Genomic DNA, 16195 nt, shown 5'->3' on the forward strand with positions numbered 1-16195 from the left:
TGACAATATGGAATGAATATTAAGACTTTAAAAAGAAACCAACTGCTTCAAACCAATTTTACAGATTTCCATCCACTTGGAAGATAAAACATCTGGGAATGATTGGAAACTGGTTTAAACTAGACTTGGCTGCATGGAATGAGTTCAAACCAGTTCACAATGGTTTCTATCTGCATACAACAGGAAATATTTTTAAAACAAATTTAAATACAAAACCACAAGCGATACCTGTAGAAAAATCCACATTTATAAACATACAAGTTAAAGGAAAAAAGTGAGTGTGCAAAACATGTCACAATAAGTAAACTGTTTAAAATAAAATATAAAAAAAAATCACTCAAGTATCAAGTCACTAAAACAATAAAAAAGGTTAGTCACTAAAAATGATGTGAAATTAAACCAGGTCACAAAAAAAGGTTAGTTTTTAAAAAATTCCTCGTGAAATCGTGCAAGCAATGGCAGAGAGGTTGGTCGGATGTGGATAATTGCGAATTTGGATTTGAGGACGAGAATAAACCCTTTTTCATTCTCACTGGACTCGACTGCAGAGTTCGATGCCCATATTCACAATAAACATGTGAAATTACCAATGGTTGTCACAAAAAAGGTGAAGTGTTTTTGGTGGGGGGGGGGGTTTGTACCGCCACCGACGAAATCACTGGAGGAATTATGTTTTTGGGTTGTTCGACCGTCCGTCCTTGCTAATTTTCTGTTTTCTCTGCAACCGCTTATCCAATTGATAATTTTCACTACAGGTGCAACTACCCATGTAGAATGTTTTCATGATAATTATGACATAGGTCACATGGTGTGGCTGCAATGTTGGAAAAAAGGAAAAACTTGACCTCCTGTATCTCCTCTTCCTACATATACAGTACACGGTTTCGGGGAGCATCGTTGGCTGAGGGCACGGCTGTGCTGCTGATGCAATGCTCCTATTACCAGGACACTGGTACTCATTTCACTGACCTCAGAAGGATGGTAGGCTGAGTCAATCCCACCTGGTGTTCATTCAACTGATGACAGGGACTCAAACTCAGGACCCGAAGATCCTAAGCCAGCCACCTGAAGCGCTAAGCCAACGCCAGGCTTTCTGTATCTTCCAAACCACTCCATGGAAAAAAATTGAAACTTGCCACATGTTAAGTTCTCCCCATGGGGAATGTGTGATTTTTACCCTCCTGCAGAGAGGGTATTGCATTTGTGTTTGTTTGCTACTTGCAAAATCAAAGATTTTTCAAGTATATTGGTCAGTCGATTGTTATTCTGTCTGTCTGTCTGTCTGTCTGTCAATTACCTGCAGGTCACAATTTAAAACCGATATTCACGAAACTTCAAGTTGTTGAGGTGGAGTAGTCTCACCTGAGAAGACGATTGATTTTGAGGTCAAAGGTTGTCTTGAAGTCAAACTTCTAATCATTTTTCATCCGATTGACTTGTAATTTGAACAGGATTTGCACCACATGCGTCACTGAATTGGGAAATCAACTATTTTTGAGATCAAAAGGTCAACTCAAGGTCAAACCTCTGAAATCAACAATGTTAAACTGAAAAATCGTCAATTTTAATTTGATTGACTTGAAAATTAAACAGGAATTTCAAAGTGCATTATTGAACTGGGAAACCAAGTATTTCTGAGGGCAAAAGGTCACCTCAAGGGTAAACTTCAAAAATCATCAATTTTCAACTGAAAAATTGTAAATTTCCATCCTATAAACTTGAAAGTTGAACAGGATTTGCATAGTATATCACAATTGGGACACCAACTATTTTGAGGTCAAAAGATCAACTCAAGGTCAAACTTCCAAAATCAGCAAATTTCATCTGAAAAATAATCGATTTTCATCCGATTGACCTGAGCTTTGATTAAGATTGTCAATTTTAATCTTAATGAAATGGAAAATGTGATGTATTCCTAGCAACGTTTGGAGAGGGGCGGGGGGGGGGGGTGGGTTGTGCAAGTATCGTGCTCTGCACGATGTCTTTTTCTTATTACTTGAAAAATCGAAGATTTTTGCAAGTATATTGTTTCGTCGATTTTGTTATTCTGTCTGTTTGTCGCCTATAGTTCGGGAGCTAGCACAGTTTCATTTACACTTTTGGGAATAACAGATTTGATGGTCTCATTGTGTCAAGAGTACATGGGGGATGAATAAAACCCATTTCTTAAGCATGGCATTCCCAGCCTTTAGGGGAGGCAAGATCCCAAACCCTCCAAAAAAGTGACAAGCATTTTTGAAGTGAAGTTACATTTTTGTGACAAGCGATGTGAGGGGATATTTCAGTATCAATTTCAGCCTTGTTCTCAAAAGTGTAATTGAAACCCTTTTTGGACCCCGACTGCGGCCCTTCTAAAGTGCAAACCCCTGGAAATATTGTTTCTTAAGTTGTACATTTCTAACTTGTGATATGAGGGGTGTCATCAGTGTGAATATCAGCGTTGTTCTCAAAAGTGTAAATGAATGTCACTTTTGGGGGGTTTGGGACCCTGCCTCCCCGAAAGACCAGGAATGCTATGCTTAAGAAATGAGTTTTATTTATCCCCTATGTACTCTTGACACAATGAGACCATCAAACCTTTTGTTCGCAAAAATGTAAAAATATACCATCAGAGATGGTGAATTCCCCGCCATTGAAAGAAAAAGGTCATACATATTCCAGATAATGAGGGAAGTGAATTGGAAACAAGACACCATTTGGTCATCATCTCAAAAAAGTTCCCCAGGGGTGAGGAACGTCATAACCAAAAATAATTGAAATCAGATAAGCGGTTTTCCATTTATGACAAAAAACATTTTTTTCAAGACGGCCGCCCCAGTCGGCCATCTTGGATTCGGCCACGCCCAAAATCAATAGGGTGGTACATGGGTGACAATTTCAAATCGATATGGCAAACAGTTTGAGTTATCGCACTCACAGCTAGAAATGTTGACGCCCAGCCAGCCAGCCTGACGGACGAAGGGACAGCCAGACTGACAACCCGAGTGACAACAATATCCCCATTCCGCCACGCGACGGGGGATAAAAACACCTCACTGATACATGGTTAAAAAACACATCACTGTCATGGTATTAAAAACACCTTACTGCCACATTATTGAAAAAACACCTCACTACCACATGATTAAAAACACCTCTGCCACATTATTCAAAACACCTCACTGCCACATGATTAAAAAAACACCTCACTGCCACATGACTAAAAAAACACCTCAATGCCACATGATTAAAAAAACACCTCACTGTCATGGTATTAAAAACACCTCACTGTCATGGTATGAAAAACACCTCAATGATACATGATTAAAAACACTTCACTGATACATGATTAAAAAAACACCTCGCTGCCACATGATAAAAACACCTCACTGCCATGGTATTAAAAACACCTCACTGTCATGGTATTAAAAACACTTCACTGTCATGGTATTAAAAACACTTCACTGTCATGGTATTAAAAACACCTCGCTGCCATGGTATTAAAAACACCTCGCTGCCATGGTATTAAAAACACCTCGCTGCCATGGTATTAAAAACACCTCGCTGTCATGGCATTAAAAACACCTCACTGTCATGGTATTAAAAACACCTCACTTCCACATGATTAAAAAAAACACCTCACTGTCACATGATGAAAAACACCTCACTGCCACATGATTAAAAACACCTCACTGCCACATGATTAAAAACACCTCACTGTCATGGTATTAAAAACACCTCACAGATACACGATTTAAAAAAACACCTCACTGCCACACGATTAAAAACACCTCACTGCCACGGTATTAAAAACACCTCACTGCCATGGTATGAAAACACCTCACTGTCATGGTATGAAAACACCTCACTGTCATGGTATGAAAACACCTCACTGTCATGGTATGAAAACACCTCACTGTCATGGTATTAAAAACACCTCACTCTAATGGTATTAAAAACATCTCACTGTCATGGTTAAAAAACACATCACTGTCATGGTATTAAAAACACCTTACTGCCACATTATTGAAAAAACACCTCACTACCACATGATTAAAAACACCTCTGCCACATTATTCAAAACACCTCACTGCCATGGTATTAAAAACACCTCACTGCCACATGATTAAAAACACCTCACTGCCACATGATTAAAAAAACACCTCACTGTCACATGACTAAAAAAACACCTCAATGCCACATGATTAAAAAAAACACCTCACTGTCATGGTATGAAAAACACCTCACTGTCATTGTATTAAAAACACCTCACTGTCATGGTATGAAAAACACCTCAATGATACATGATTAAAAACACTTCACTGATACATGATTAAAAAAACACCTCGCTGCCACATGATAAAAACACCTCACTGCCATGGTATTAAAAACACCTCACTGTCATGGTATTCATACCCTAACCCATTAGGGTATTCATACCCTAATTCATACCCTAACCCTCACTGCCATGGTATTAAAAACACCTCACTGTCATGGTATTCATACCCTAATTCATGGTATTCTAACCCTCACCCTAACCCTAACTGTCATGGTAAATTTTTATCACATGATAAAAATACACCTCACTGATACATGATTAAAAAAACACCTCACTGCCATGGTATTAAAAACACCTCACTGATACATGATTAAAAACATCTCACTGATACATGATTAAAAACATCTCACTGATACATGATTAAAAACATCTCAATGATAAATGATTAAAAAAACACCTCACTGCCATGGTATTAAAAACACCTCACTGATACATGATTAAAAACATCTCACTGATACATGATTAAAAACATCTCAATGATAAATGATTAAAAAAACACCTCACTGCCATGGTATTAAAAACACCTCACTGATACATGATTAAAAACATCTCACTGATACATGATTAAAAACATCTCAATGATAAATGATTAAAAAAACACCTCACTGCAATGGTATTAAAAACACCTCACTGATACATGATTAAAAACACCTCACTGATACATGATTAAAAACACCTCATTGATACATGATTAAAAACACCTCACTGATACATGATTAAAAACATCTCACTGATACATGATTAAAAACACCCCACTGATACATGATTAAAAACATCTCACTGATACTTGATTAAAAACACCTCACTGATACATGATTAAAAACACCTCGCTGCCACATGATTAGAAACACCTCACCGTCATGGTATTAAAAACACCTCACTGATACATGATTAAAAACACCTCGCTGCCACATGATTAGAAACACCTCACCGTCATGGTATTAAAAACACCTCACTCCCACATGATTAAAAACACCTCACTGACACGATTAAAAAAACACCTCACTGCCATGGCATTAAAAACACCTCACAGATACATGATTAAAAAAACACCTCACTGCCACATTATTCAAAACACCTCACTGCCATGGTATTAAAAACACCTCACTGCCACATGATTAAAAAACCACCTCACTGCCACATGATTAAAAAAACACCTCACTGCCACATGATTAAAAAAACACCTCACTGCCACATGATTAAAAAAACACCTCACTGCCACATGATTAAAAAAACACCTCACTGTCACATGATTAAAAAAACACTTCACTGTCACATGATGAAAAACACCTCACTGTCACATGATTAAAAACACCTCACTGCCACATGATTAAAAACACCACACTGTCATGATATTAAAAACACCTCACAGATACACGATTTAAAAAAACACCTCACTGCCACACGATTAAAAACACCTCACTGCCACACGATTAAAAACACCTCACTGCCATGGTATTAAAAACACCTCACTGTCATGGTGTTGAAAACACCTCACTGTTATGGTATGAAAACACCTCACTGTCATGGTATTAAAAACACCTCACTGTCATGGTATTAAAAACACCTCACTGTCATGGTATAAAAACATCTCACTGTCATGGTATTAAAAACACTTCACTGTCATGGTATTAAAAACACCTCGCTGCCATGGTATTAAAAACACCTCGCTGCCATGGTATTAAAAACACCTCGCTGCCATGGTATTAAAAACACCTCGCTGCCATGGTATTAAAAACACCTCACTGTCATGGCATTAAAAACACCTCACTGTCATGGTATTAAAAACACCTCACTTCCACATGATTAAAAAAACACCTCACTGTCACATGATGAAAAACACCTCACTGCCACATGATGAAAAACACCTCACTGTCATGGTATTAAAAACACCTCACAGATGCACGATTTAAAAAAACACCTCACTGCCACACGATTAAAAACACCTCACTGCCACACGATTAAAAACACCTCACTGCCACACGATTAAAAACACCTCACTGCCATGGTATTAAAAACACCTCACTGTCATGGTATTGAAAACACCTCACTGTCATGGTATGAAAACACCTCACTGTCATGGTATTAAAAACACCTCACTGTCATGGTATTAAAAACATCTCACTGTCATGGTATTAAAAACACTTCACTGTCATGGTATTAAAAACACCTCGCTGCCATGGTATTAAAAACACCTCGCTGCCGTGGTATTAAAAACACCTCGCTGCCATGGTATTAAAAACACCTCGCTGCCATGGTATTAAAAACACCTCGCTGTCATGGTATTAAAAACACCTCGCTGCCATGATATTAAAAACACCTCACTGTCATGGTATTAAAAACACCTCACTGCCATGGTATTAAAAACACCTCGCTGCCATGGTATTAAAAACACCTCACTGATACATGATCTAAAACACCTCACTGATACATGATTAAAAACACCTCACTGCCACATGATTAAAAACACCTCACTGATACATGATTAAAAACACCTCACTGATACATGATTAAAAACACGTCACTCCCACATGATTAAAACACCTCACCGATACATGATTAAAAACACGTCACTCCCACATGATTAAAAACACCTCACTGATACATGATTAAAAACACCTCGCCGTCACGGTATTAAAAACACCTCACTGATACATGATTAAAAACACCTCACTCCCACATGATTAAAAACACCTCACTCCCACATGATTAAAAACACCTCACTGTCATGGTATTAAAAACACCTCACTGATACATGATTAAAAAAACACCTCACTGATACATGATTAAAAAACACCTCACTGATACATGATTAAAAACACCTCACTGATACATGATTAAAAACACCTCACTGCCATGGTATTAAATACACCTCACTGCCATGGTATTAAAAACACCTCACTGCCATGGTATTAAAAACACCTCACTGCCATGGTATTAAAAACACCTCACTGCCATGATATTAAAAACACCTCACTGCCATGGTATTAAAAACACTTCAATGTCATGGTATTAAAAACACCTCACTGTCATGGTATTAAAAACACCTCACTGCCATGATATTAAAAACACCTCACTGCCATGGTATTAAAAACACTTCACTGTCATGGTATTAAAAACACCTCACTGTCATGGTATTAAAAACACCTCACTGATACATGATTAAAAACACCTCACTGATGCATGATTAAAAACACCTCACTCCCACATGATTAAAAACACCTCACTGATACATGATTAAAAACACCTCACTCCCACATGATTAAAAACACCTCACTGATATATGATTTAAAAAAACACCTCACTGATATATGATTTAAAAAACACCTCACTGCTGTGGTATTAAAAACACCTCACCGATACATGATTAAAAAACACCTCACTGCCATGGTATTAAAATACCTCACTGCCACATGATTAAAAACACCTCACTGATACATGATTAAAAACACCTCACTCCCATATGATTAAATATACCATCAGAGATGGGCAATCCCCTGCCATTGAATGAAAAAAAGTCATACATATTCCAGTTAATGAGGGAGGTGAATTGGAAACAAGACACCATTTGGTCATCATCTCGAAAAAGCTCCCCAGGGGTGAGGAACGTAGTAAACAAAAATAATTTAAAATCAGATAAGCGGTTTTCTATTTATTACAAAAAACATTTTTTTCAAGATGGCCGCCCCAGTCAGCAATCTTGGATCCGGCCATGCCCAAAATCATTTGGGTTCTTCCTTTCAGGTGGTACATGTGACCCAAATTTCAAATCAATATGGCGAACATTTTATGAGTTATCGCACTCACAGCTATAAATGTTGATGCCCGGACGGACGGACGGATAGCAGGATGACCCGGGTGACAAAAATATCCCCCTTCCGCCACGCGGCGGGGGATAAAAAACTGTGCTGTTGAAACGATTGACTCCGTAACTACTAGTCATCACACTTTTAAACCGATCTTCACGAAACTTCACCACACGGTAGTTTGTCAAAAAGAAGAAGCATATTGTTTTTGAGGTCAAAAGGTCACGTGGTCTGGCAGCCAAAATTATTTAATTTTTTGATCTGGGTTCTTTTTGATTTTTTTTTTTTTTGGAAAAAGGCTCACTTGGCTGTGCCTGGATGTGTTTGAGGGTAGATGAGTAGCAGCTGAAATGCAAATCCAGGTTCCTCCTGATGACCATCTTTGCTTTTTGCTTGTTCAGGTTCCTTCTGATGACTCCAATGCAGGACTGTACCTATTTGGTCTCCCATTTGATTTGAATTTAAGTTAATCCCATTCTGAATTCAATTTAATAATGATAAACGTCATGGGTCAGGGTCAGGTGTCCAATCAAAGCGGGACATCTTGGTACCCAGTTATAAAGTGGCAGTTCTAATTATGTCATTCATTACGTAACACACCAGTACACAAACACCACATAAAATACACCACACAAAATAAGTTCTGGCAAGGGTCTGTGATCTCTGATTGCTTTTTGTAGTTTGATGTTATCGGTGGCTTCGTTATGACATAATAATTACATTCATCAAATGCTTTATCCAATTGGTATAAAAATTTGTGAGTCTCACGCTAAATTGTAGTTGGGGGGGGGGGGGATTAATTATGTCAATCAGTCATGTGGTTCAGCAGATTTTTTTTGACAACATAAAAGCCTTCAATAATAATATGGGAAGAGGTATGTCTGTCAATATCGTGATGCCGAAGAATGCCATTCTAGTTTTAGTACGTCTGATGTCATGGGAAAGAGGTCGGTGGATAGTAATGGCATACACACAGGAATATACGTACTTTTAAAATCAGCGAAAACATGAAGACAAGTTTATATCCATTTGTTGATTGTCCTTTTTCAAGGATGGCTGAAACTGCTGTTACTTCAACAGGATTTTTAAAAAGGCTAAAAACTGTTGGAACTAGTTGATTGAAATTGTGGATAGTTTTCATAGATTAAAAGCAATATAGGCTGGGGGCCAGTGGGACCTACCTTGCACCCCCCCCCACGACAATTTTTCACTGATACCACAGTGTTCATATATATCCCATGTATCAGAAAAAAGATGTTCCAGGAAAAATAACTCATTTGCACTATGCTTTATTAAGCTGTTTCCATGGTAACCAATAAAAAATATACGAATCTCGCAAAGATCGGTAAAATGTCAATATCTCTGTCAAATATAAACGTAAAATCACAAAATTGGTGTCAAATTAAAGCTTATACATTTACGTATTAAAATATATTTTGTTTATGCTAATTAGCTCATTTGCATATTAATTAAATTTGACTTAAAGAATAATTCCCACAAAAATGCAAGAATTTCAATTTTCTTTCCTTGCAATTACCACACGTGTCAGTTTTTTGTCAAAAAAAACATTACTTAAGTGTTGCCAGATACAAGCCAGGTTGGCAAAAAATATATTAAAATTTTTGAATTTTTTAAAGTAGGCGAATTAGCATAAAATACAAAGCACAATGAATCGTTCGAAAATCATGCGAAATCAGATTAATCAATGGAATTAATTACCTGGGCCTGATATAATACATAACTGCGACTTATGATGTCTGTTGGTGTTTAAGGGAAACAACTATTTTCTGTTTGAGCAAAAGTAGTGGAAATAATTTTAAATGCATTGCTATGCTAATTAGGATCCGCCATTATGGAAATTCTCATTTTCGTAAATATCTCAACTTCTGGTACATGGAAATTTGTAAATAAGGAATCTACACATATGTTTGGTGGGTCAGGGAATAAAGTGAACATGTTTCCTTTGTTGTCAGAGATGTAGAATATTGTTTGGATAGCTTAATTACCTGCAAAAATCATAGAACAATGAATTTCCTATACATCTTTATTCCCTATGAACAGAATGCACGGAGCGGTGTCCTCTGTTTTGAGTTTCACGTAAGCATCATGACTACATATTTTGATAAGATTGGGCCTTGAAGTTAAATCAAATATTTTAAAATGCAGTGGTATGTAAATAAGGTGAGTGGATGCCATTATATCATAATTTATCTCTACCAGAGGCTGGAAATAGTGACTATCCTGTAGGCACAAAAGTTAAACTGATGTGTAATTAGTTGCGGCTAAAGGAGAGCATATACAGCAAAAATGTATTCATATGGTCCATCTGAGTGCAGTAATTGAAGATCTCACACTTCGAATGCATTCGGATATAAAAAAAACCTTCATCTAATAATATTTACTGTTTCCCCTTTCTTCCAGAGTTACCAGATGTTTGAAAGCCTACAAGCCACACACCAGATCTGACAAATGGTTTATCTTCACATTGTTCGCCTGCATGTGTACTCTACTATGAAGTAGATCGATACAATGGCAAAAACTATGAGTAGATGATCTGCAATCTGTTGGAGTCTTAGCAAACTTCGTAGCACACATTTGAGTTTGACAATCTCGACCAGTTGATAATCACGCTGTTTCGATTAACTATCAGTCATATATAGAAGAAATGTCCTTAGTTCGCAGATTCTGAGCCTGATGTTTGATTGCTATGTCCTTCATTGGCCATCATACTATTCAATGTCCGAGTCGACACAATCTTCACATTCACATGGCTCATCATCATCCTCATCATCACTGTCTTCTTCCAGTGCCTCCTGCAGTGAACCAATCGACTTCTTTGGTAGAATATCACCTGATATCCACAGTGGCTCCATAACACAATCTGTGTATGTCCAGCCATGTTCCTGCATATCATCTGGTATATTGGGATCTGCGAAATGAGAATGCTTCCAAACAGCTGCTTGATAATTAGCTCTTCAGATGTGCTGCTCCAAGCACTTTCTACATGGAGGTAGTTTCCCAAGGTCAATGTTGCGGCCTGCGTCCAGAGGCTTGTCCCCACACTTCTCCCTTATCATGAGCACCCTTACTTAATCCACTTCTTGAAATCTACTCTTGCCATACATGACGCAAGTGAACTGTTCCAACTTCAGCATCAAGTCTGACAAATAGGTGAATCCATCACTCTTTGCTCTCTCACAATGCAGGATACATACAGTATCTGTCTCTTTTTTTGCACTGACATCAGTCTGTTCCTGCTTTCTCTTCTGAGGTTTCATCTCCGTGCAACGAATTGGGCAATCAACGCACTATGTCTGCAAGAAACAAATCAAATTGGTTATTCAATGTATTGTTGTATATGACGATAAGAATTATATAATCACAACGAGAAGGAGCAATGTCAAGCTGTAGATTATGATATCACAGCATGAATACCTACACCTCCAGGCTATAGAGCCATATAACCTAACATTTACATCAACAGAAGCGAAGTAACAACACACAGACATTCATGCAAAAAAGCGACAACGATATGATCCCCCTTACTGGTGATCGGGGATAATAAATAACATATCATCCATAAAGACTATTCAACATCTCCGACAACAAAGGAAATCTGTTCACTTTATTCATTGACCCTCCAAACATAGGTGTAGACTCCTCATTTACAAATGTCCATGTACCGGAAGGTGAGATATTTACAAAAATGTAAATTTCCATAATGGTGGAACCTAATTAGCATATCAATGCATTTACAACTATTTTCACTACTTTTACCCAAACAGAAAAGAGTTATGTGTCCTTTAAACACCACAACCATCATTAGTCGCAGTTATGTATGATATCAGGCCCAGGTGTCAATGATTAATTTGATTTAACATGATTTTCGAACCATTCATTGTGCTTTGTATTTTATGCTAATTAATCTACTTAAAAAATTCAAAAATTATAAAAAATTTTTTTGCCAATCTGGCTTGTATCTGGCAACTGACATGTGGTAATTGCAAGGAAAGAAAATGGAAATTCTTGCATTTTTGTGGGAATTAGTCTTTAAGTCAAATTTATCGAATATGCAAATGAGCTAATTAGCATAAAGAAAATCTATTGTAATATGCATATGTATAAGCTTTAAATTGACACCAATTTTGTGATTTTATGTTTATATTTGAAAGAGATATTGTCATTTTGCCGATCTTTGTGAGATTCGTCTATTTTTCATTGGTTGCCATGGAAACAGCTTAATAAAGCATAGTGCAAATGAGCTATTTTTCTGGGAATATCTTTTTTCTGATACTTGGGATATATATGAACACTGTGGTATCAGTGAAAAATTGTCGCAAGGGGGGGGGGGCGTGCAAGGTAGGTCCCACTGGCCCCTGGCCTAATACAGACATGGTGAGGCTGGCTGAAAGCAGTTTGAATTAAATAACACTGGTTCAAACTGGCAGAAACAAATGTGTAATATTTTGCTTTGATCAAAATTGGTGAAATCACTTGTGTAGAAACAAGCTGAAACCATCTTATACACAAGTGAATGATTAGATCAACCTGAATAGACCAGCTTAAGCTGTTTTTATGTGTATGAAAAAGTTGTACACAAATGAAAAAAGTTCCTTTTGCAGATTTATGTCTAATTCTTACATGAATGTGCAATGACTCAATCCAAGGATCTTATGCTGTCCTTTAATACCGAGTTGGGTCATTCTCACGTGAGCTTGTCGAGGCAAGGCATCTTAATCTTTACACATTGTTGGTGTCATGTTGATGACAATGTTGAAGCTGTGCATGATAACATTTACAAAATGATCTGACATGAAATGGCAGTGTATTTGCCAATTTTAATCACCAACGATAGTTTTTTTCTGAGCAGACCACCATTGTCCATAAGGTAAACACGTGCCACAGTCCACATCATCACCTTATGTTGAATTCCTGTTTCGATCAATACACACTCCAAAAAATTACTCATTTGAGGTGAGACATCTACATACCCGTCAGCGATGGGTAACCTGCGAGTTAAATATTACCAGATAATAGACATTCATAACCATCCTTGACGATGTTGTGCAACGGCAGCCAAGGCCATTGTGTGAGAGACAAAAAAGGACTCTACTGAAAGTTCCAATGAACATTAAAGTTCAGGATAGTTGAGTGCCCATTATCTTCTATGTTGTCTCTTGTGCCTCATCACTGACATGCCACATATGATAGAGAATAGAGATAGTGCAAGCATAATTATCTCAAGGTTGAGCTGAGAAAAGCTTTCAATGGAGCCCAAGCTGGTCTAAATCGTTACCTGGGAATTATTGGAAAATTGCAGTAAATAATTTGGAATTCCTGCCTCGTGGCAAATGTAGATGTGCATGCACTTGTGCAGTGTGCACCTCCTTTCCCAACACTAAGGAATGACTCGATTTGTATTTTATGGCCTTCAAAACCCCACCACAACCAAGTTGACGAAATAAACGTGTGCAATGGTAAAAGCTAACTTCATAGAAAGTGAATGGGATGGAGAATGCAGCCGGCATTCCATAAATAAATCAGTTTTTCCAACAAGCATGGGTTTCAATGTTTCGCGGAGAAGGAATAAATGTCCTCCACCTCAGCCAAATCGGTCCATGGATGAAAACACGTGGCCTTTTTAAATGTCATTTTCGAATTTAAACTGCCTCGGCTTGAGAAGCGACGTGACAGAGGGAAGAAGGAAATGAATACACTGTCGTTGGGATAACAGACCGATGAATAAACAGGAGCAAAGTGGGAAAGAAAAACAGCAATGTTCCTTTGTGCAGGAAGCGGGGGAGTTAATGACAATAGGAAAGATCACAAATAGATGGAGGATAGCCTGAGATTGGAATGTATTGCCACATTGAAACCTGTTCCACAGGCAGCAGCAAATTCATAGAGAAGGTGAATAGTGAGCCTGCATTGTGGGAGTTTTTTCAGGAGAGGGTTGCTGGAAGAACATGTACAACTTGGAGAACCTTGGGAGTTATAGGAGGGACATGAGACTTGAGGAGAGTAAAATGTCTTCATTTTTAAAACTCCAAATGTCACCAAACAGTATCCAGAATTCTTCTACTACACTTTTTCTTCACCATCGTTTTAGAAATCTAAACAGATGGGACCTTAACTCCTAAAGACAGTTGAAACAAGATAAAATGTTCAATTCGTAATCCAGATATCGTTTATTTTTGTCAGGAAATTGGGCCTTCAGTTCAGAAAAGGTGACGAAATCCTTCCACACCCCACGTGTTAAAAAGGAAATATCAGAATTTGTTTGGGAACCCAAATGCAATCGGTTCAAATTGAAGTGCTGTGCAGTAATGAAAAATGCCCAAAATGCATTGCAGATGCCATGACCAGCCTCTGATTAACGTGTAATTAGAAATAGAGACTGCAACCCAGATGGAACAAACTGCAAAACACAACAGCATGGCTGTCCAACACTTGTTGAAAGGCTACATTCTTGGAGGGACAGCTTGGACATTTGCAAAGAGCACAAGCTCAGGGTGGAATACCCGTGGTCACAAACTCAGTCTTCAGCCTCTGGATCTTCTGCATCGTCATCTCCATCAACCTCGGCGTTTTCCTTCTCCAGCTTCTCCAGTTGCCGAGCCAGCTCTGTCTCATCCATGTCCGTCACCACCTTGGGCTGCACACGTCACATTTATTTAATTTCTGCATTCAAATTTTATTCTGCTTGCTTATCAAAACGATAAAAACACAAGTTTTTAATAGACACTTGCATGTTGTACGCATTACATTCTCCATGGTCAAGACACTCACTGCCAACTGGATATTGAAGACACCACGTTTCTCCTCTATCTTCTCCTTGATGGAAGACATAGCCTGGTTGAGGATGGAGAGGCCTTCGGTGCGTTCCAGAGTAGTTGTCGTCATAACGTAACGGGGAGGTGCAATCAGGTTTATCTGTCCACAAAGGAAAAAAAATATATATATATATATATATACATATATATATATATATATATATATATATATATATATATATATATATATATATATATATATATATATATATATATATATATATATATATATATATATATATATATATACATATATATATACACATTATCATGTCCACGCAGGTAAAGACCGACGCTGGACCGAACCGCTTTTATTTCCTTGGACTGTGTTCAGACAATGGCGGATTTGCACAGTGGGAATCATGAGAAGCACACGAGGCTCTTAACTCTTTTAAACCCAAAAGGATTATTTCCCGACCAAAGAAGTAATCAGGGGATGATGAAATTGTGACGGAGGAGTATGAAGACAGGTTTGGGTGGGAAAGACAGGGGGAACAAAGAATCAATAAATAAATAATTATATACACGATTAATAAAATCGAACGTGTCACAAATTGGATTCAAGCACAGACAGGGATGGGGGACAAGAATCGGATGAGGCCTCAGCTCTGCTGGTGGACGAGGAGTAGGTCCACCCACGGGAAGGACGAAGACGAACACGGGCAGGTGACGAGGACATGCGGGCAGGAACAGGGCAAAGACAATAACACGAGAAGGCAGGCAAGCACCATGGGCGGAGGCAAGACCATGGTAAAAATGCAGGTTCCTTCTCGTGGTCATACACCAACTGCTCTCAAGCTCTTTGCATAATCTCCACTCTCCTTGCTTTGCTTCCAACCAACTCCACTGGCTCTTGTGATCTCCCGCAAGAGATCCCAAAACTCCGAACCTCTTGGGGCAACGAAAACTCTGCCCCTTGGGAGGCAATGAAAAGCTCTTCCCCTTGCTCTCTGGCAGCACTGGCCATTTTAAAGCCCCCCCCTCTTTGCTTCGGCCTCAACTCGCCGCCTCGTCTGGTGAGACGTACAAGAGGTTATATGTACGATTCCTTAAATGAAACCCGAAATATTTATTTCAACGCACTACCATCCATATGATGCATTTTTAAACAAACAATACTTCAGCTATGTTTCATTCCTTCATCACATTAACATGGGCCAACTACTCGTACATGGTCCATACTACTCTATACATCTATCTGCTCTTAGGTAATATCTTACCCCCCTACAAATGTACTG

The 16195-nt window shown here is 38.3% G+C and overlaps 1 protein-coding gene across 3 annotated transcripts in view; it reads right to left on the reverse strand.

Annotated features, from left to right (window-relative positions):
• Positions 1-12793: 12793 nt before the first annotated feature.
• Positions 12794-16195, reverse strand: part of EIF2S1 (eukaryotic translation initiation factor 2 subunit alpha) — a 32193-nt gene continuing 28791 nt past the window's right edge. For all 3 annotated transcript variants that reach the window (XM_085889129.1, XM_085889130.1, XM_085889128.1), the window contains exons 7-8: positions 14914-15057; positions 12794-14779 (exon numbers count right to left, since the gene is read on the reverse strand). In XM_085889129.1, the coding sequence (XP_085745255.1) occupies positions 14660-14779; positions 14914-15057 (264 nt within the window). In that variant the 3' untranslated portion in view covers positions 12794-14659. The remainder of the gene's footprint in view (positions 14780-14913; positions 15058-16195) is intronic.

Source organism: Eptatretus burgeri, chromosome 7, assembly GCF_056783735.1.
Source record: "Eptatretus burgeri isolate ZD-2024b chromosome 7, Ebu_testis_v1, whole genome shotgun sequence".
NCBI lineage: Eukaryota > Metazoa > Chordata > Myxini > Myxiniformes > Myxinidae > Eptatretus > Eptatretus burgeri.